At 31.8% G+C, this 20,791-nt stretch overlaps 2 protein-coding genes and 1 pseudogene across 4 annotated transcripts; 1 reads left to right on the top strand and 2 right to left on the bottom strand.

Moving 5' to 3' along the window:
• Window positions 1-955: 955 nt before the first annotated feature.
• On the top strand, window positions 956-7,973 carry LOC111288105 (uncharacterized). 2 transcript variants are annotated; one of them, XM_022878877.2, is made up of 6 exons: window positions 956-1,945; window positions 5,146-5,717; window positions 5,800-5,992; window positions 6,716-6,780; window positions 6,915-7,125; window positions 7,375-7,973. In XM_022878877.2, the coding sequence occupies exons 1-6, from the start codon at window positions 1,760-1,762 to the stop codon at window positions 7,726-7,728; spliced, it is 1,581 nt and encodes a 526-aa protein (XP_022734612.1). In that variant the 5' UTR covers window positions 956-1,759; the 3' UTR covers window positions 7,729-7,973. The 2 variants fall into 2 exon arrangements, with proteins under 2 accessions (XP_022734612.1, XP_022734606.1); XM_022878871.2 differs by having other exon boundaries at window positions 1,610-1,945; window positions 6,683-6,780; window positions 7,375-7,868.
• A 219-nt stretch (window positions 7,974-8,192) lies between these two features.
• Window positions 8,193-10,916, bottom strand: LOC149514003 (actin-depolymerizing factor 7-like). The gene is made up of 2 exons (XM_089746394.1): window positions 10,643-10,916; window positions 8,193-10,245 (listed from the first exon to the last, which is right to left on the bottom strand). Exons 1-2 carry the CDS (start codon window positions 10,882-10,884, stop codon window positions 10,095-10,097), a joined length of 393 nt encoding a protein of 130 aa, XP_089602520.1. The 5' UTR covers window positions 10,885-10,916; the 3' UTR covers window positions 8,193-10,094.
• A 1,173-nt stretch (window positions 10,917-12,089) lies between these two features.
• On the bottom strand, window positions 12,090-15,342 carry LOC111274352 (uncharacterized protein C683.02c-like; annotated as a pseudogene). The gene is made up of 5 exons (XR_016329173.1): window positions 14,678-15,342; window positions 14,443-14,571; window positions 13,859-13,949; window positions 13,556-13,658; window positions 12,090-12,557 (listed from the first exon to the last, which is right to left on the bottom strand). The product of XR_016329173.1 is annotated as an uncharacterized protein C683.02c-like (transcript).
• Between the last annotated feature and the right edge of the window lie 5,449 nt (window positions 15,343-20,791).

The raw sequence follows: 20,791 nt of genomic DNA, 5'->3' as shown, positions 1-20,791 counted from the left end.
TGCAAACTTGGTCCGCAACCTAACAAAAACTCAGTAAAAACGAGATTTACACTCGGGCCCATGATGTCCCTATAGGAAGAGTAGAAGAATATTCAAAATCGGATCCCTAGGCTGGGCCTGAAAGCCATGTGCCACTCTTGATTTTCGTTTCTTTATTTAGCTCTCTGCTCTCCACCTGGCACCTAGTTCCACTTCCTTGGGCATATGCCGACTAAAAGTAAAAATAAGAAAAACAAATAATTGAAAAAGAAAGCTGAAAGCTTTGGGAGATGACTGTTGGATGGAACTTTTGATAATTACAAGCACCATCTTGCAACGAAGAATTTGTGCCATGAACTTTAAAATAAGAATTTTTTATTTTTTATTTGAAGTGATTAAAAAATAAATTTTATTATATTAAAATTAAAATTTTAATATTTTATTAAATTATCATATTGATAACTTCTAAACTTAAATCCTTCATATATATTGAACTTCACTCCGTGTATACAGTATTCCTTTTTATTCAAAATAATTATGTTATTAATTTTTAAATTATATTTTCGTTTTAGAAAAAAAGTAGTAGGAATAATTTTTTCTAATTATAAAAAAAATTGTTGCTAATCCTATAAAAAATATTGGTAATTGTTAAATATACCTTGATCAATTGTATCAAAGGAAACAGGTACCTATTTCATTCTCATAAATTTAGTTAGGTTATGAATTAATTAAAGGAATTTGATTGATTATTTGATTTGCTCCAACAACCTATTAGAAACTGAAAAACTGATGATTGTAGTATGAATAATTAATAATTTTCTTGTTTTAGACGGATTTTATTCCCGATTGCAATATGAGAGGTAAAGAGTTAAGGTATGAATATGTCAAAAACAAAAGCCTAAGACACAACTCCAATGGGCAAAGAAAGAAGCAAAAATTAATGTACATGTGAACCACTGAATTCCCGTTGGAAACCGCTAAAAGTAGGAAGTGCACTCCACTACCGCCACACTTTCGGCTTTTACTTTTGTACTTTTGTTCTTTCAATTCCACTTCACTGCTTCTGCTTGGGAAAAGTTTGAGAAACCCCTTTGCTCCTCGTTCTTTCACCAAGTTTCTGAATTCTGACCTTAAAACAAAAATTTAAAGAACATAACTGCGCATGCTTTCTCACGAGCTCAGTCCACCCCTCAGGCTCTGCCTGTAACTCTTTTATTCTTTTTTCTCTCTCTCTCTCTCTCTCTCTCTCTCTCTCTCTCTCTCTCTTGATCCCTCACTCCCTTTACTCTCTTCTATCTTCCGTTCGAACTCCTCTATTTGAAACTTTTCCTTTCCTGGTTCCTACCTTTTTTGTAGCATTAATATCATTATATTTTTCTCTTCTTTCTTCATTTTCTTTTATCCGAACCCCCAAGTACTCCTAAAAAACCTTAACCTTTTTCAATTCATCACCTCTTTTGCTGACCTAAGCCTAAAGTACGGCACGTTTCCACTGAAATACCTTCGTACTCCACCACGAGTACAACAGATATTACATCAGGTTCCCAGTTCTCTCTTATTAATTTCTCCAAATATAACAGAGCTGAGAAACTCAAGTACAGCCCCGGAACACACTTTCCAGGTTCATGGACTTTTCTTTGCTGCCAATTTTCCACCAGAAAATGAGCTACCCTATCTGATGAAATCTTCAGAATAGAGTCTCTATCGGTCTTCAAAGAGACTAGACAGAAGCAGTTGGTTATACCAGAAGTCTCGCAACGGAGGGAGATAGAAATTAGAGATGAATATCGACACAAGAGGAAACAACATGCAACAGGAGAATGGATCGGCCGGGCTCTTCAGTCAATTCACGGAAACCGTCCGGCGGCCTTCCGTGAAATCATCAGCGAGATCCTCAGCTATATTCATCGTCTTCATCGTAATACTCATCGGCGCGTTGGTCTCCACGAGTTTGCTTGACACCACTGTAAGTAATAAAATATTAATATTATTATATTATTACTACCATAATAACTTTCCTGCATTATTTAGTTAGCACGAAATTGACTCGTAAAAAAAGAGTTTATATTACGGTTATTACCAAAAAGAAGACGCATTTTCTCACGCCGTCAAAACGACGTAGCTTTAAGCGCAGCGCATATGCGTAGTTAAGAATAAAAGAATTAATTGAGAAGAACGATTGGAAGGCATAATTAGGTGTAGGCTAAAAAATTCATCCCAGAAATCATTGATTTGGGAGGCGTGTTATGGCTTTGATCACTTTCATGTGCTGGCTATGGGACCTTTCTTGTGTTTTTTTGTTTCCCACTTTCTTATGACTTGTTTACCTGTCCTTTATAATTTGCTTGGCCATTGGGATGACAAGTGGTTTTTCCGATACTTAGGCTTCAATATTTCAGCCACATAAATGCGGAGAAAAAAAAAAACAAAAAAGACAAAAGCATGTTTTTGTGATTTAGAATTAATCATGTTTAAACCTATATTTGCACTTTTGGTTTTTGGATTTTTAAATTTTAAAAAATAATTTTGTAAAAAAGTGATATTTAAAACGAATCGATGATTTTTGTATTTTGTTGATTCTAAAAAATATAAAATTTTTATGTTTAATTTAAGAAATTTAAAATTATTTAAAAAATTATTTTATTATACTATCTTTAATGACATATAAATAATATATTATATATATAATTATTTAAAGAACTTTTGTAATTAATAATTTCATAATATATTTATTTAATTTGTAAATAATTTAATTAATTTAATTTTTATATTTATATAATGTGTAATTTATTTTATTTATTTGTAAATTATTTATATATAAATTTATATATTTATATAATGTGTAAATTATTTTATATTTTTATTTATTTAACATAAAAAAATGATGGTTAAAAATTTCAAACATAATGTTAAAAAATAAAATATGAGTTTATATTTGATATATTTTTAATATATAAATTTTATATATTATTAATAAATTAAATAATATTATTTTATTAATTAATAAATATTATATTTTAAAATAAATATATAAAAATTTGTTTTTTAAAAAATTATTTATTAATAAAATACTACAGTTATTTACTTAAAACGTCATCTAATACATTTTTTACTAAAAATATCGTAAAAAATATAAAAGACAATAACAATCGTCAAATTTATGGCCTCTATTGTTCCTCATCTCTTCTTCTCTCCTAGTTTCCTCCATTAAACCTCCCACCCATGTCAACACTCCCTCCTTTTCTCTCTCTTTCCTTCCATATTTTTTAATCCTAAAACTTGAGCTAAAATCCAAGAAAATCAAAACCCATTTCACGGCCGTGACCAAATTCTAGCCTTGGTTTTTCCTTTCATTTCAAAAACAAAAATGAAGAGAGATCACCACCTTTTGTTGGTCCAAGCACCTACCATGTGTGTTGACGTCGGTGACTGCGCACTCCTTTCCAATAAAAGTAGTTTGATTTTCAACCTTTTAAGAGCCAAAGAGAAAATCTTTTTAGGGAGAGTCATAACTTTCAACTAAAATTCACCTACCCCTCTGCATAATCTACTACTTTGGAATTGCCACACTGGTCGGTTTGTGTTTGCATCCTTGCAAGTCTGCTATCAGTTTTAGAAAGGTCATACACGTCTATATTAACAATAGGAGTTCCCATTTAATATTTAATGTATATTTTAAAAAATAAAAATTTAATAAAAAATATAAAACATGTGTCATTTTTTTTATTTTATTTATATAATTAAAATTTTACATTGATAATTCATCAAATACTAACTCTCATAATAAATTACGTTTTTTAGTTTCAATGGTAGTTTATAACTAAATGAGAATTTTTTGTATCCAACAAATTTTTTAAATATATTTTATTTTAAATAATTACAATATTATATACAAAATATATATGTTAACAATTTTAGTTATTATATTTTTATTAAATAAATTTAAATGAATTGTAAAAACTTAATACAATATTAATTCTATTAAATAAAAACTCAAAAAAAAAATTAAATAAAATTAATTTTTATTTTGTAAAAATAAAATTTATCTCTATACATTGTCAGATGCCAAAATTTAGGGTTTCGAATGCCTTTCATGTGTCAGTTGGCTTTTGATTTACGATATAATGTTTTTGATATTAAAAGGTATAATAAATAAACCATTAAGACCAATTACTCATGATTAAAGAGGGGAAAATTTTGCTTTCAATCAGAAATTTAAAAAGTCTTAATGGAAGAAAGATTTCTAATTTTAGGTTGTTTTTTCTCTTCTTGGCATTATGGAAAATGTTAGATTCTAAAAAAATTTTAAATTCAATGAACCTAACGCAAAAATCACATTAAAAAATAAAATTTTTAAGAAAAACATTAAATTTCACAAACTAAACGCGTTTTTAACTATATTTGAAACCTTTGGTCCCTCCCTTCAACATGATGTTATTAAAGTGGAATCTAATTTCATTATTCATGTTAATGAAATTTAGTATTTAAATTTAGTATTTACAGAGAATTGAATTTGATTTCCTCATTTCTTTCCAAATAAAAAACAAACTACTATTTAATGCTATCACCTTTGATATGCAATTTGTATGGTCAAGTAGTGCAGAGTCATAAATTTTATTGAGTGGGGCTTAGTTGAAATATATTAAAATATATAAAAAATAAATAATTAGAAATTAAAATTAAAATTTTTATATCTAATCATAATTGTTAAAATTCTAACAATGGTATTTCATATTTTGAAAAGATTGCATAATAATTTTGTTATTAGAATATATTCATTTAATAGACAAAATTAATATATCATTTAAATATTAATCACCCATTTGATTAATCAAATGAGTTTTTCAAAGTATTCATAGGTGAAAATGATTTTTTTTTATTGGAACAATGATAATTAATAAAATTAATGTTAATGTCAACATCAAATAAATTGGATCGATGAACACCCTTTGAATTTTATCTAAAAAACACAATTTCAAAATTTTTAACCTCAGTGGTACGGCAAGATGAAAATAACTCTACAGCACCATTCTTATCCAAATGGCGTAAAACTGATAATCGCGTCTAATCACATTGCGCGAGATACGGGGATCCAAATGGGTCCTTGGCAGCTCCGCCTATGCTACTCACTACCCTTTCTCTAATGGGGGCGCTGTCGGCTTGCAGACTTTTGTTGGTGGATTGGTGCAGAAGCCCATGCTAACTACAGGAACAAGAGGTGAAACCCCCAAAAAGGCCCGACAGCAAATAGAAATCCCACTTAACTGCACTGCACTTCATCTCACACGATCCTGCCCCACAAACTACCCTAAAACCACCGAGGAAGATCCAGACAGTAATTTAAATATAAATACAACGTGTCCAGATTACTTCCGTTGGATCCATGAAGATCTGAGGCCATGGGCGTACACGGGGATCACACTGGGCATGCTGGAGAGGGCCAAGAGAACGGCTAATTTCAGATTGGTAATAGTAAACGGGAGGGCTTACGTGGAGAAATATCATAGGTCGTTTCAGACAAGGGATGTTTTCACGCTGTGGGGGATCATACAGTTGTTAAGGAAGTATGCAGGAAAAATACCGGATTTGGATCTCATGTTTGATTGTGTCGACTGGCCGGTCATCAAGTCAAACGACTATGGTGGGCCCAATGCCACGACCCCACCTCCTTTGTTCCGTTACTGCAAAGATGACCGAACACTAGATATCGTTTTTCCGGACTGGTCCTTCTGGGGATGGTGAGACCCTTTTTTAATCTTTGATGTAATTGGTGAAAAATGCTTTTACATGATAATCATTCGTATGATTTGCGTGTATCAGGCCTGAGATTCGCATAAAGTCGTGGGTGCCGTTGTTAAATGAGCTGAAGGAAGGCAACAAAAGAATGAGATGGGACGAAAGGGAGCCTTATGCTTACTGGAAAGGGAATCCCAATGTTGCCATAACCAGGCAACGCCTCCTCAAATGCAACGTTTCTGACAAACGGGACTGGGGTGCTCGTGTCTATGCCCAGGTGCTTCCACTTTTATTTTCATTGGAATATTCATTATTCCCTAGTTTATTTTAGTATCACGATGTAATAGAATCTAATTCTATTAAAAAATTGATAGGAAAAATAAATAAAAAATATATTTGTTTTATAATATTATAACAGCAATTTACATTTTTTTTTCAAAGAGAAAATTTAATTTTAAAATTCACTTTTTTTTAAAAATTTTTTCCATTATAAAAATGTGTAAGTTTTTTACACAAAAAAAATATGTATAATTATTTCACATTTTTCTCTTCTTTACAATTTAACATATATTTTTATTATTCTTTTAATTTTGTCTAAATAATCAAAAGTTTATTTCATCTAGGATTAATTTTCCAATAATGATTTCATTAAACAACATCTACAATTATTCCATCCGTTGCTTTTAAATTGTCATATTTTGATGTTTTTATTAAAAGTTTAAATTTTAACCTCATGTTATTTATGTATTTATTGATGATAAAAATGTAAAAAAAATATATTTTAAAAACTTTGAATGAAAAAGTTTTTAAATATATGTTTTATAAAATTTAATTGATTAAAATATTTAAAATAATAATGATCAAATTAGAAAATTTTGACCAAAAAAAAAGTGTGACAATTTAATTGGGATTAATAGGGATAGAGAAACATTTTTTTAAAGTAAGCTAACAAACAGGGATGTAGCAGTTATTCAATCTAATCGTAGGAAACTATTGGCAGGATTGGGGACGAGAATCACGGCAAGGGTTCAAGCAATCAAATCTGGCAAACCAATGTGTACATAGGTTAAAGATCAAGTTTTTCACCTTTTATTTATTTATTTGTTGTACGTAAATTTGAATTACTTCTTTAATTAGTACTTATTCTGTTATATATTCATGCCTTTTTTTTTTTCTGAATGCATGTATAATTCATGCAGGTTTAAGATCTATGTTGAAGGGTCGGCATGGTCTGTCAGTGAAAAATACATTCTAGCTTGTGATTCTGTTACCTTACTGGTAAAACCCCGGTACTATGATTTTTTCACCAGAAGTTTGGAGCCAATGGAGCATTATTGGCCCATCAAGGCTAATGACAAGTGCAGATCTATCAAGCATGCAGTTGACTGGGGCAACAGCCATCAGGAAGAGGTAACCTCGTAGCAACTTGTTCGGCTCTGCCATGAGTATAATAAAATGGGAGGTTCTTGCTCACTAATCTGAGAGCTGTAGCAGGGTTCAAGTTGCATAATTGTTAGATTACATGAGAATGCAATTGATACTACAACTTAAAATTCTCCCATCAAAATGATGAAAATGATCTGAATTGTTTTTGTATGTATTACTTCATTTTCTAACTGTTTTTTTCCTCATTCCATTATTTTCATTTTGTTTCATCAGGCACAGGCCATAGGGAAGGCCGCGAGTGAGTTTATTAAAGAGGAATTGAAGATGGACTTCGTGTATGATTATATGTTTCATCTTTTAAATGAGTATGCTAAACTCTTAAGATTTAAGCCCACCATACCTAGAAAAGCCGTTGAATTGTGTTCGGAAACAATGGCTTGTCCAGCGGAAGGATTAAAGAAGGAGTTCATGATGGAATCAATGGTGAAGGGTCCCTCAGTTACAAGTCCATGCACCATGCCTCCACCTTATGATCCCCCATCTCTTTATGCCTTGCTTAGTAAAAAGGAGAATTCAATAAAGCAAGTAGAGGAATTGGAGAAGGAATTTTGGGAAAAGCAAAAATAAGCAGTCCAGGAAAGGATATTCTTTCATACTTATTCGAAACAGATCCGGAATGTATTCTTGCATCAAAGCTAATATTAACAGGAAAAAAATACTAATAAGACAATGTATCATTATCAATAATTTACCATATTTCAGGTGCTATCATCACATTTTATGTATAACATTTGAAATTTCTGGTTGTAATTATATAACCAAGAAAAAGAGAAATTTCTGGAGATCCAAGGAACTGATCATTGGACATCAGCATTATGTTTGTGCATCAGTGTTACTAAGAACGAGTAATAGAAACTGAATCCCATTTATCAAATTGAAATCCATCATACGTAACACAAAATGGAATGAAGTTCAAATACTAAAATGTAATACCATTGTCTAATTTGTTGCGTTGATGAGGCTAATCATCCAAGCATTTCTTTAATAGTGAAGCGCCACAGAGTAGGGGGTTACCGCACAAATGGATGGATCATAAAGAATTTGGAGTTCATTGTCATTTGGAAATTGTCTTGAGAAGTTATTGTATGACCAAGTTGAGGTGACTTAGTTTAGTTAAAGTTGACATACTTAACTACTTGGTATCACGCAGAAAGTTCAATTACTGACAAGTCGAGAGATTCCAGCATCTCAAGTTCCCCTATATATCTAATTTGGCATCATTCCCTATAACCGGTTATGAGACAAATTCAGACCAATTAACCCTGTGAGGAAAGTTAGCTCTTCAGGGATTTGTCCTGAATTAACCAAAAGCAACAAGGCAATGTGTATTCGAGGAATCTTCCATTCATGACCCATGCTAAGTTCTCCTCATCCCAACCTAGCAAGTACTTATAGCTTTCAAAACTAGTGACATCTGTCTGGGGAAGGACCATGCCAGTTAAGTTGTCAAAACTATAAGGTATCCTCCCTTTGAGATTGTTTTCTGCAAGATCAAGCATTCGCAGGTCAGTAGCGAGTTGGCAGAGTTGCGAAGGGATATTACCTTTGAATTTATTTTCTTTTCTCGTAACCTGAGAACTCTTAGGAACCAAAAGCTATCCCCAATCCATTTAGGTACACTTCCAAAGAATGCATTCTCACCTAAATCCAAAAATCTAAAAGATGTGCAATTTGTAAGCCCAATGGTGGCTCTTCATTGAGATTATTGTTGCTCAAGTCCAACCATCTTAGCAAATCAAGATGCCCAATAGTGCTCGAATAACACCTTCGAGATTGTTAGATGATAGATCTAAAACTTCAATGTCTTGATGGTCTCTACAGTAGTCAGGAATATTTCTGGACAAGGCATTTTTTAAGAGTTCTAGAACTATTAGAGTTTTAATACGGCACAACGAGTTTGGAATTGAACTGTTCAAAAGGTTGTCAGAAAGAATCAAATGCTTCGATACAGGCAACATATCACCAATAATTTTGGGAAAGGCACAGGAGATTCAGTTATTGGAGAGATCTGAGTGCTTCAAGCTGGAAGGAAATACTGGCAGGGTTCCCATAATCCGTTTGTGGGAGAGGTCCAGTTAGTAGATATTCATGTCCTTAATCCATTTTGGCACGGTATCCTAGATGCTAGCATCGGAAAGCCATTGAGGAAATTGTTTTCCAAATTTTCAAGACTCCATTTCAATGTATTCCAATTGAAAAGGAGGGACCCAGATGGATTTTTATCTTGATAGTCAAACCATTGAAGCTTGAATTTTGGCATGAACAGAACAGTGCGGATTAAATGCACAAGGTAACCACAACGGAATAGGATTCAACAGTTTCTCAATCATATTTGAGAAGTGATTCCAAAAATATATCATTGCACTCAGAGAGAGAGAGACAGGAACTCAGAAAACTGCACCATGCTTGTTGCTGAGAAATTACTAGTAGGCTAGCGTCTGGCTTTAACTCTCAAAGCTTGCCACAGAAAGTGGGGTTAGGTGGTGGATAAGCAAAAGAGGAAGGACCAAGTAGTTCAATGAACTCCTAGTATTATATTCTCTTTGGAAAATTCAACGTTAATTTGCTTTTGCAATGAAATTTTCGTTTCCATATACAGGATTTAAACCTCGATTATCACAAATTTGAGGAAATGAGGCATGTTTGTTATTCTTTGTTGGTGCTCACACTCTTTTACTCTATTACTAATATTTCTATCAACTATTCATATATCTAAGATGAAATAGAAATGATTGAAAATGTATTTAGCATAAAGGTATGGATAATATTAGTACATTAAAACTGCACAGTCAATTGTAAAAAACCCACACAGCAAAAGGTGAAAATGTTTTAAGAGAAGAAATTTTTCTTAAAAATACAAATAAACAATGCTCACAAATGGTAATGCTTAGAACAGAGTGAATGTTTGGAGAAGAAAAACGCAAGAATAGCGTTTACAGCGCCCGGCCTTTTATAATGTCAAAGCTCATTTCACTAGGATCTGTTGCCTGCAACTCAACTTGAATGCCATCCAATTCCCTCTTGAATCTGTCTTTAGTGCTGGCATACACCATCTTACTTCTCACCTTTGATGTATCGGGTGACCTGCAAAAAACTTGAAGAAAAATGAGAAAGAAAGACAAGACCCCCATCCTTCTTTTTTTCTCTTGTTTTTGGCTTGAAAAAGAGAAAAAAAAAAAGCCCTTTTCATATTGGACTCTTATACATCATTTTCACTTTACATTTCATCAATTGAAGCAGCATTCGCAATCCAAATAACAGGATAGGAGTGGCCTTTTTTTCTTTTTAAATTTTTACGTCCTTGAAAATTCTTTTATTCTACATGTTTTTCATGACTCAAACAGAGAAAAAAGATTCATTCAAACAGGAGTCAGCTTTTAGCCTAAAGTTTTTATGTGACAAAATTTGACTGTTTCAACCTATGTCTAGTGAGTGGCGTAGAGGTAGATTAATGTGGGAGAAAAATAAATAGGGTGGTTACCATGCAATGAAGAAAATTTTGCTTTTCTGGCAGTTCTCAGCCGTAGTAAAATCAAAATCAAAGACAGCATAGCGGCACTCATCGGCCGGTAAAGATGCTGTGAAATCGTCATAGGTTTCTTCAGGGCTGCCAAGTTTGTCTACCACCACCTGTTGGTTCAGAATCTTGAAAGTAATGAACCGGTAGTTCCTCTTTGCTTTTAGCTCCAAGAATTTCAGCTTACATTCATCATGCACAGCCATTCCAGATGCCGAGTTCGCCTAATCCAAAATTTTAGTTCGGACATATGAAAAGAAAACAAGAAATATATGAATAAAACTATCTGTCTGTAATTTCTAAATCAAACAGAAAACCTGGGATAATGTTTAAAGATGATTGCAACCGTTGCACTAATCTAATTGATACGCCTGCTTAAAAATTGTAGAAAAAAGTTGTTATAATAACATAACATGAAACATCATTGGCCCTGGAAAGTTGCTATGGCCTCATAATTGGATTTTCCCAATCAATAACTAATGAAACGAAAATCAAAATAAAAAGATGATATTGGAAAATCCAAATAATATGATCCTTCAAAAGATGAGAAACAGCGGAAAAGAGACCTTACCATTTTGTCGTCGTCCAAAGAGAAACAAGTCCTATGAGAAATGAAGAGGAGGAAAAAGAAGAAACAGAGAAATGTAGTATGGGGAAGGATAGGAAGAGATCCTTAATTCAGGGGAGATATTGAGAGGAGAGTCAAATGCGGTGGTGAAGAGAAAATTGAGGGCAAAACAAGGGTAGACAACTCTCCAAGCTTCTAAGGCTAATCATGTCCACAACAACAGTTTGCCTATATTTATCATTTTGATTTTTTTTGCGTAAAACTTTCTTCTTTCATTCCACATTTTATCCCTTACATCAGGTTTCCTGATAGAAGTTTAGGTTTTGTGCTAGAGCTGTATATATCTCCTATTTCTTCTATCATCAGTTTGCTACACCTAAAACAAGATTAAGGTCGCTGCATGTCCTCCCAAAGTCCCAATGCAGCCATCTACCAAATTAGACGTTTCTTCTTTCCATCGGCTGGGTGAGGTTGGCTTAGGCCTGTGAATCTAGAAGCTTGACTTAATTAATTCATGTAATTACTATTAAAGAGTAGAATCCAACATGCCTGAAGTTTAAATTATAATACCACATTCTGCAACCCCTTGCTTTATTCGTACATTTCGATATCCTTTGTACAATTCCAGCACCTGTATAAATATTGTAGCTTCTTCCCTTATCCATAGATTTTGATCATCTTTATACAAAATAAATCACGTAAGATGGACAACAATAGGTCCCACAATTAATTATGTCGTCTCGAAATTGCTAATGAGTTATTAATTAGCCCGATTATCACATTAAGAGCAAAACCGAGATGGATGCTAATGTCTTGCAAGGCCAGAAATGAATACATGCAATATTGAAAGAATTCATTCAAGTTCAAATGATGTCAAGGGAGAACGAATAAATTCCCACTGTTATTTGACACAGGACCAAACATAAAAATACATCAAAAGAATTCGTGTTGGTGGTAAGAAAAAAAAAAAAAAACAAGTTCTCAAGAAGCAAATTCTGAAAGTGGGAGAAAATAAATATATTTCAAATGATATAGAGCATTTGTGAAATATAGCAACGTCAGCACTATTCGAAATACAGCAGGCATCTGTTAGCACAGATCAGAATACTACTCATAAAGTTCAGGGTAAGAGAATTTTTATTCTTCAAAATTCCCTCGTTTCTTTTTTTATTTTCTCTTAGCATCTTTTGCATCAGAAGCATCCTGGTCTGTTGACTCAAAGTCCTGTGCCATGAAGTCATCCTCAAGATCATCCCCACTTATGAATGAATTTTGTCACTTGCGCTGCAAGTCTTTCTCCACTATCAATTGCTGAAATCAGGAAATGATACAAAGGATAAGGTTAACATTTTAACATGCATAACACTATACCATGTGCTTGCACACACAAGAAGAGCAATAAGATGATGCCGTCAGATAACCAGAATTCTTAGCAGGTCATCTAGATTGGCAGCATGGATTTCACATTCGTCACAAGCTAACTTGACAGCATATAATGGGAAAGTGGCGATAGCTTTACAACGAATTTCACCTTAAATTCCAAACACTTCCAGACACTATGGTCACCGTGTAATTCCAATTATTAGAATCTATGGCATATTATTCACAGAGGAGTCAATTTTTTTCTTTGAAAGCAGCCAAGATCAATATAGCAGACTTACATCATATAAGCATTATCACAACTGCTCCTCTGTCCTAATTTTGACCAAATATCTTGACTTTAATCAATAATGACAGATTCAAGTTACTTGTAATTGTTAAACATAGCATTGAAATTATCTCTATCGTAAATATACTTCAAATTCCAGCAACAACCAACAAATAAACCACACTCCTGTATTTGATGTGTCACACATAATAGTTTCTTGCTCATGCAGCATGAGCAAACAAAAAGCAAAAGCATAGCAGTAGTTCCGCATCAAAGTACTTTCTATCACATCACCAGTAATCCTACAACATGGGATAATGGAAAAGAGCAGAGCATGACCGTAGGACTGAGATTCTTATCCTATCCAGGTTGTTTCTTTATTTGTCATTTTAACTTCTTAACATTACTTAAGAAGAATAAAAAGATCACTAACCTCAAACACGTTGAGAAACTTTTGAAAGATATATTTTTCCTCTTTTTTTTTTCTCTTTTTTCTGAAATCACTAACAAAAAAAATTGTGGATCTTCTTGCCATTGTCCATATCAAGATTTTCACATCGAAATTAGTTAGGTGCTCTCTGCTTTCTCTAAGCTTCAAAATCATGGTAATGAAAACTGAACATTTGGGATAAACCCAGAATTATGGTAGTGAAAGACTTACCTGCACCACCTTCTCTGGTAACTGCAGCAGTTGATTTTTTGCCTTTGTCGGAACAATCTTTGGGCAAATGGGTTGCACCACCACATATTTTGCAACAACCACCCTATAGGGAGCAAAAACAAAAGAAGAAAAGAACTACAAGGTGTCAGATACAGATACAGTGAGGAAAAAGATTTCTGTGATGGATTGAAACATTTACCAATGAACATCCATATCAACAAAAATGTAGTCTGCTCCCCAAGAATACAAGAGACTCTGCACTAAGAAAATAAAAAAGCTGCAAATAATTTACTCAAAATGTACCTTCGGATGGATTCCATGAGTATTTTTCGGACAATTCTTCCTCAAATATCCAATTTCCTTACAAACAAAACATTTGGCGAACTTAGTTCCCCTGCAATTTGAAGGAGAGCCATCATTGTTCCTAGCAATAAATGATGAGAAGCGCAAACACAAACAAGTTATAATTGCAAGCTTGAAACAAGTGTTTTTATCTTATATACATTTGTGTAAAAAATAAATTTACATAAAGCAAACAAGAGCTTCTCCTTGATGAAATGCTTAGAAAAACAAGCCTATTCTGGAATAGAAATTTCGTGCTTTAAACCATACGTATAATAAAAACTATAACAAAAACAATACCAAATTCATTTTGAAGATAACATTTGCATTTGTCAAGAAGAAATGCATTAAAAAACTTAATATCATCTGAGAGACCAACTTCAACAAGACTTTTGTGCGGAATCACACCAAAATTTTGAAAATGTAATCATAATCATAATGGTAAACTAACACTCCAAGACTTTGCACACAAGTTTACAGAATCAAGGAAAGAATAAACCGAATGTAGAGCATTCTAACTGATAAAATCAAAAAGAGAAAAATACCATCTTGAAGAGGTTGATGACATTTCGCGAGTGAATGCCCAGTTTCTCCACAGTTGTAACACTTCCTTTTATCCGTAACATCAGGGCAGTTCTTCAGCTGTGTCCACGTTGATGACCGAGCAAACATACCTATAAACATCAAAAGACAAAGAACAAAACAGCAAATTAAAGTAAAAAAGCTCATAATATTCCAAATTAAAAAAGAAATGTAGTTGAAATCAAAACAAAATCTAACCATATACTTTTCCCATTGAGCTTTTTGAGGGCAGGGCTTGGCAATATGATCTTTGGCTTTATATATATATATATCATCTTTCACCAGGCCTCATGCCAGGAATTCTAAGTGGGTGTTTTTCTAATCCGCTTCCTGCGGATGTCATTGGGGTCTTTAGGCTCTTTGCGTCCTTCTCTTTTGCGCTTGAAATTGATCTTCTTCTTCTTGTCTGGGTCTTTCGCTGGGGTTGGCTCTGGGGTCTGAAGCAGCTCAGGGTTCGCTTCTTTGTATTGCTTGCGAGCCAATTTCTGTCTTTTGCTCACCATCTGGAATGAAAACTGCAAAGAGAGAGGGAGAGAAGTGGACTGTCGAAGCAGAGGCAAAGGGTTTTAGGAGGGTATTTGGTTGAATGGGGAACGGCGACCGACGGTAATGGAAGGCATAGCAAAAGGGTTCAGAAGTCGTGATCCGCTATTGACAAGAAGAAAGGAGTCATGATCCGCTACGAGTAAACTAAGTATGAGTTTTTTTTTTTTAAAACTGATGATACCCTTCTTTTTAGGGCTTTTATTTTTTCCTTAATTTAAGCTGAAACAAAATGGTGCACACCTTGTGGCTTGTAGGTCTTGCAAATTTGTAGCAAAACAATTAATGGAAGCATAAAATGTAAGATTATTATTTTATATATTAGTGGTAGTATGGTAGAGTTTTTAAGATTTTATAATTGAAATTAAAATATTATTATATGTTTGTTTATTTATTTTATTAATATTTTAAATTTTATTTTAATAAAATATATGATAATTCTTTAATTTCATTTATAAAATTTAAAAAATACATTTACTATATATGAGATTTAAACATTAATCATGTATCCTCTTGGAGAAGAGATAATCCAAACCATACTCTTTGAGAGAAAAAAAATCGCCAACTATTATACTAAATTAGATTTGTACTTGTGTCATAGCACGAGAGTTAATGAAAAAAAAAAACTGAGGAACCCATTGCTTTCCACCAACATAGAACATATTCAGCATTAAAAAAACCTATTGAAAAAAAAATCAAATTAATTATGAAAAAATGTTAATGAAAAATAAAAAGTAAACTCAAGAAAACAAAAAAAAATCAAAAATTATTTTTCATCTTTCTTTTATATATATATATATATATTTACTCATTTTATTTTATTTTCTTTATCTTTCTTGTTACTATCCTTTCCACTCTCTCTGTATCAATGCTAGCCATTGTAGACTTACCTTGTTTGTCGGAGCAAGTGGCCATCGATAGTAGACTTTGGCTTTCTTCTTTCTTTCTTTATCCCACTTATCTTCCATTTTCATGCCCTCTTTTTCTGTATTTTTTTAAATTGCGAAACTTCTAGGACAAAAACTTAAAGCTCCAAGCTCTAGCATATTCTATTTTTTTTACCATTAAACAATTATTTTTTGTAAAATATATTGAGGTTTAAAAGATGATTTTATCATTAATTAACATTAAGAAAAAAAATTGTTGTGGCTTATAATTGACAAATGTTACCTAATTAAACCAAACAAATGTCAAAATCAATTTAAAATGCTAGAGACTACTATCTATGCATTTTATAGATATTAATTTAATTATTGAATAATGATGAGGAGAAAAAGAATAAAATGCCAATTTATACTACTAAAAATATTTGAATGTTTTCATTAATTGATGTCAATAATGATGAGATATCAAATTAAATATTATAGCTATTCTTGAACCATTAGTTTGTTTTAAAGTTAAGACATTTTTGTTTTACACTATGTACGAATAAATATTAATAAAGGAAAGAAAATGAAATGAAAAGAAAGGAAAAGAAAATTTTTTAAAGGAAATAAAAGGATACATATACCATAACTATTCTTGAACCATTAAATCAACTTTTGTATGCATCCACCTCCTAATCCAACTCAAAGTTTTTAAATAGATTTGTCTAACATATATAATTTTTGTAAAAAAAATGATGCTCCTTCAAAGAGAATCAATCATTCCTAAGACCAGTCACGATGTATAAGACATACATCCTTGTTCATTGAATTAATGTATACATCATGCCATCAACTTTAAATTGTGGTTGATCATGCTATCAAATCTACCCACTTCAAATTCCAAGTGACATGGTCTATGATATCTTAAACTTTTATTTATTTTAACTATTATTTTCATTGAGTAGCTACTTAAATTTGGTTAATAAAGTTTGGCTCAGTTTTTTTTTTTTATTATTTCTTATTCCTTGTTTCAAGTCTAATGCATCAGTATTATATTAAGAATAAGGGGAAAAAAACATTCTTCAATTAAGGCGGAGCTTAAAGTTTTGCTTGACATAATTTTCAAGATCAACCATGCTTTTACATGTATTAATCTATTGAAGTTATTCTTATAAGAATGAAAGGGGTACACATATGGGTGAAGCAATATTTGTTCAGTGTAGTATTTTTCTTACATATATTCTTTAACAATAACATTTTAGGTGAGTGAAACTTTATGACATGCTTTTAAAGTCATTAGAAGCATTAGTAACATATATTTTTCTTATACAAATTTTTTTTGAGTTGATTGATATCTTATCAGATAAATTATTTAACCTCCTTATTGGACCTACTTAACAGCTTAGGAAAGTAATATGCACTACAACATGTAGAGACAAACCCAAAATTTTATGTAAAAATTATAACACCATACATAAATTGAAGAGATTAGGCACACCTGTTTAGGTAATCATCATGAAATCACATAAGCAAAATGATCTTTAGAGTAGCTATGGTCTTTCTCTTTGCTCTTCTGTCGTTAGCAGTTTCTCAATGGGTAGTTACCAAATATAAGAAATGAAGAGAGGACCTTAGCCTTATATTTAAATAACCCTAGTAACCTCCTTCTCAAAGGCTTACTGGGGCAAAAGTCTACACAATCGTTACACTACACCGACCCAAATTGACCTAGTAAGATGTGAAAGGCCTACACTTAGATAATCACATTAAATTAATTGGACGCTCATACCTGTCTCATATAAAGACTAAATTTATCAGCCTATTTTATTAAATATTAAAATTACCAATTAATAGTAAGCTATTTATCAAAAATTCTAACATTCTCCTACTTGGACAATATTAATTGGGTAGTTTGATTTTATGAAACTTAACTTAAAAATAAGACTCCAAGCTAATTTTCTTTGATGTGGCCACAATTTTAAAAACAATTTAGCCTTTCAGACAACATCTTAATAATCCTATCCAATAAAACTATCTAATATCGAATCACGATAACTACACGCCCCTTATTAACATAAAACCAATCCATGGTTATAAGTATCAAAGACTTTGTTGATAATGGATTTTAGTGTAGCTGTGTAGCAAGAAAATAAAACCTAAATATGATCTTTGTTATAAAGTCTAGATCTAGTGATCTATCGCTAGATATTGACTTGAAGGAGTCACCACCAATCTTTTTTATCTAGGTGCGATTGGCCACCTAAAGAATCTATCCTTTTAAAGAATACCTAAGTTTAAGGGTCCCTAAAAGAATAAGTTCAGGTCTATTAACCAGAATAGGGTTCGAAGTACGATTACGTGTGAGAAAGGTTATAACACCCTCACAACGTCCATCGAAAGATAGTACCAGCTTAATTTTGTGTTATCCAATAAGCCTTAAAAATTTACCAAGTAATTAATTATTAAAAATTATTCTCAATTGACTCTAATACTTTTAGCAGAAAATTAAAAAAATTCTCTCACCTCAAGAGTATGCAAGAAAACTACTATTTTATTTACAGAGGCTTTATCGTCAGATTATTTAACATTAAAAAAAATTAAAAAATGAAAAGAAATAAAATGAAAAAAAAAGAATAACGATTCAACTTTAGATATAAATATTTTTCTCTTCAAAAACTCATTACTTTTGTATAAGAAAAATTGATACTTTCAACTTTTCCTCAAAAAAATTTTTTTTTGGAATTTTATTTAAAGAAAATCATTTAAAAAAATAATAAAATAAAATAAAAATAAAATAAAATAAAATAAGAAATATTAAATAATTCTAATCTAATAAATAAATAAACAAATAATAATAATAATAATAATAATAAAAGAAATAATAATAATAATAAATAAGAAAAAAAAACCTTTGGAACGGCTCGACTCGATTGGGAAACGGCTCGGCTTAAGATAAAAAAGGTGGCTCGAAAACGCGGCTCGGCTTCAAGAATCGATTAGCTTTCGGGTTAACGAATCGGATCACGATCGGGTCAGGTCAACCCAAACAAAAACATATGGATCCTGGTAACGTACTAACACTAAAATGATGTTATTTTACGCAGGTATAAAAGGCAAAGAACTGGTTTTTTCTTCAGATACACATTTCCCCTTCTCTCTCTCTTCCCCTCAGCTTTCTCATCCTTCTCTTTACCCGAAGAACACAACCTAGAATCTGATTGAATTTTCATCGGATTCTAGAAATAATGTCGAAAACTTCAAAGTTAGTTGGAAAACTCGTCGGAAAATCCAAGATTCACAAAAAAAATTAGTCGGATTCTGAAAAATTTTTAGAAAAAAAAACTTTAAAAATTCTAAAAAATTTTTTCACAAATTCCTAAAGCTGTATCTAACGCACCAAAACCTTTTTAGCTTTTGTTTTCTCTCTGTGTGTCTTTTCGTTCATTTTTTGTGGATATATTTATAGGGATTGATCAGAAGAGTTTTTGATCAATCTCAATTTCCTCTTGGATTGGGATTCAATCCTTGAATCAAATCTGGACTCTGATTGAGTCTCAAATTCACGGTAAAATTCTCACTTTTTGATCAATATCCTTTAATCCCAGCCAAAAAAAATAATAATAATAGATAAATAATAAATATATATATACTAATAGATAAATAATAGATAATAGTTAATAATAAAAATTTATATACATTAATAGATAAATAATAATATATATTAATAGATAAAAAATATATATATTAATAAATAATAATAATAACAATTGTAGACACCCAATTTGATCCAGGCCCGGATCAATTGGGCCTGGTCCAAATGGGTCGGTCTGCTTTATTTTTTTTATTATTTTTGTATTTTATATTTTATATTTATTTTATATTATATATATATATTCTTTATCTTTTAAGTATTTCTTATTTACTTATTTATTATTACTATTTATTAATATATATATCTTTATTATTATTATTATTATTTGTTAATATTTATATATATTTATCTGATTATATATTATAATTAATTTATCTGTTAATTTTTTTGTTTATATGATTATTTATTTATTAATATTTTTTTTATTATTTGATTTTTTTTATTTTTTTCGACTGAAGATTGGATTGGGATTCAATCAGAATCCATATTGGATTCAATGATTGAATCTTGATCCAAAAAGGAGTTGAAATTGATCAAAAATTCTTCTGATCAATCCCTATAAAAAGACCCTTGAATCAATAGAAAAAATACAGAGAAAGAGTTACTGACTGAGAGAAAAAGGTAGACAAAAGAAATTTCAAAGCTGAAAAGGGGTTTGGAGGTGTTAGAATAGCTTTAGGAATCGGTGAAAAAATTTTGGAGATTTTTCTGCGAATTTTTTTCTGAAAATTTTTGGAAAATTTTCAAATTTCGGTTGAATTTTTCGATAAAGGTTAAATTTTTTTACGACTATTCCGATTAAGTTTGAAGTTTTCGACCAGCTGCCTAGTTTCCAGTGAGAATTCCCAGAAATTGACTAACTTACCGGTGAACTTCAAACGAAAAACCCAAATTTTGACGTAATTTTTAGAATCTGATGAATATTCAACCTAAGTTTTTCAGATTCTAGAGAGAAGAGAGAGAAGAAAGAAGAGAAGAGAGAGAAGAGAAGAAGGTTTATGCTGAAAAAATGAAGGAATCAGCTTTATATACCCTCTCAAAATGACGTCATTTTTGCATTAAGTAACCCAGAGGATCTGCGTATTTTACCAAGATCCGACCCGACTCGAGCGTCGACCCACGCGTGACCCGCCTTTTCGAGCCGTTAGCTGAGCAAAGCCGACACCCCGAGTCACGTCTCTAAGCCATTTTTCTTCCTTGAGCCGAGCCGTTCCCAAGTTTCTTTTTTTTTATTTTTTTATTATTTATTTA

Source organism: Durio zibethinus, chromosome 17 (genome assembly GCF_047325235.1).
Source record: "Durio zibethinus cultivar Kanyao isolate XHJ-2024 chromosome 17, ASM4732523v1, whole genome shotgun sequence".
Classification (NCBI taxonomy): domain Eukaryota; kingdom Viridiplantae; phylum Streptophyta; class Magnoliopsida; order Malvales; family Malvaceae; genus Durio; species Durio zibethinus.
Note: the sequence above shows the minus strand (reverse complement) of the source record. Positions and strands in the feature narration are given on the sequence as shown.

Coding starts and splice junctions, on each gene's coding strand:
- LOC111288105 (XM_022878871.2), top strand. CDS start 1,760: ATGAATATCGACACAAGAGGAAACAACATGCAACAGGAGAATGGATCG. Junction 5,718..5,799: donor GACTGGTCCTTCTGGGGATG/GTGAGACCCTTT, acceptor TGCGTGTATCAG/GCCTGAGATTCGCATAAAGT. Junction 7,126..7,374: donor GCAACAGCCATCAGGAAGAG/GTAACCTCGTAG, acceptor TTGTTTCATCAG/GCACAGGCCATAGGGAAGGC.
- LOC149514003 (XM_089746394.1), bottom strand. CDS start 10,884: ATGGCTGTGCATGATGAATGTAAGCTGAAATTCTTGGAGCTAAAAGCA. Junction 10,246..10,642: donor AAAATTTTCTTCATTGCATG/GTAACCACCCTA, acceptor AGTTTTTTGCAG/GTCACCCGATACATCAAAGG.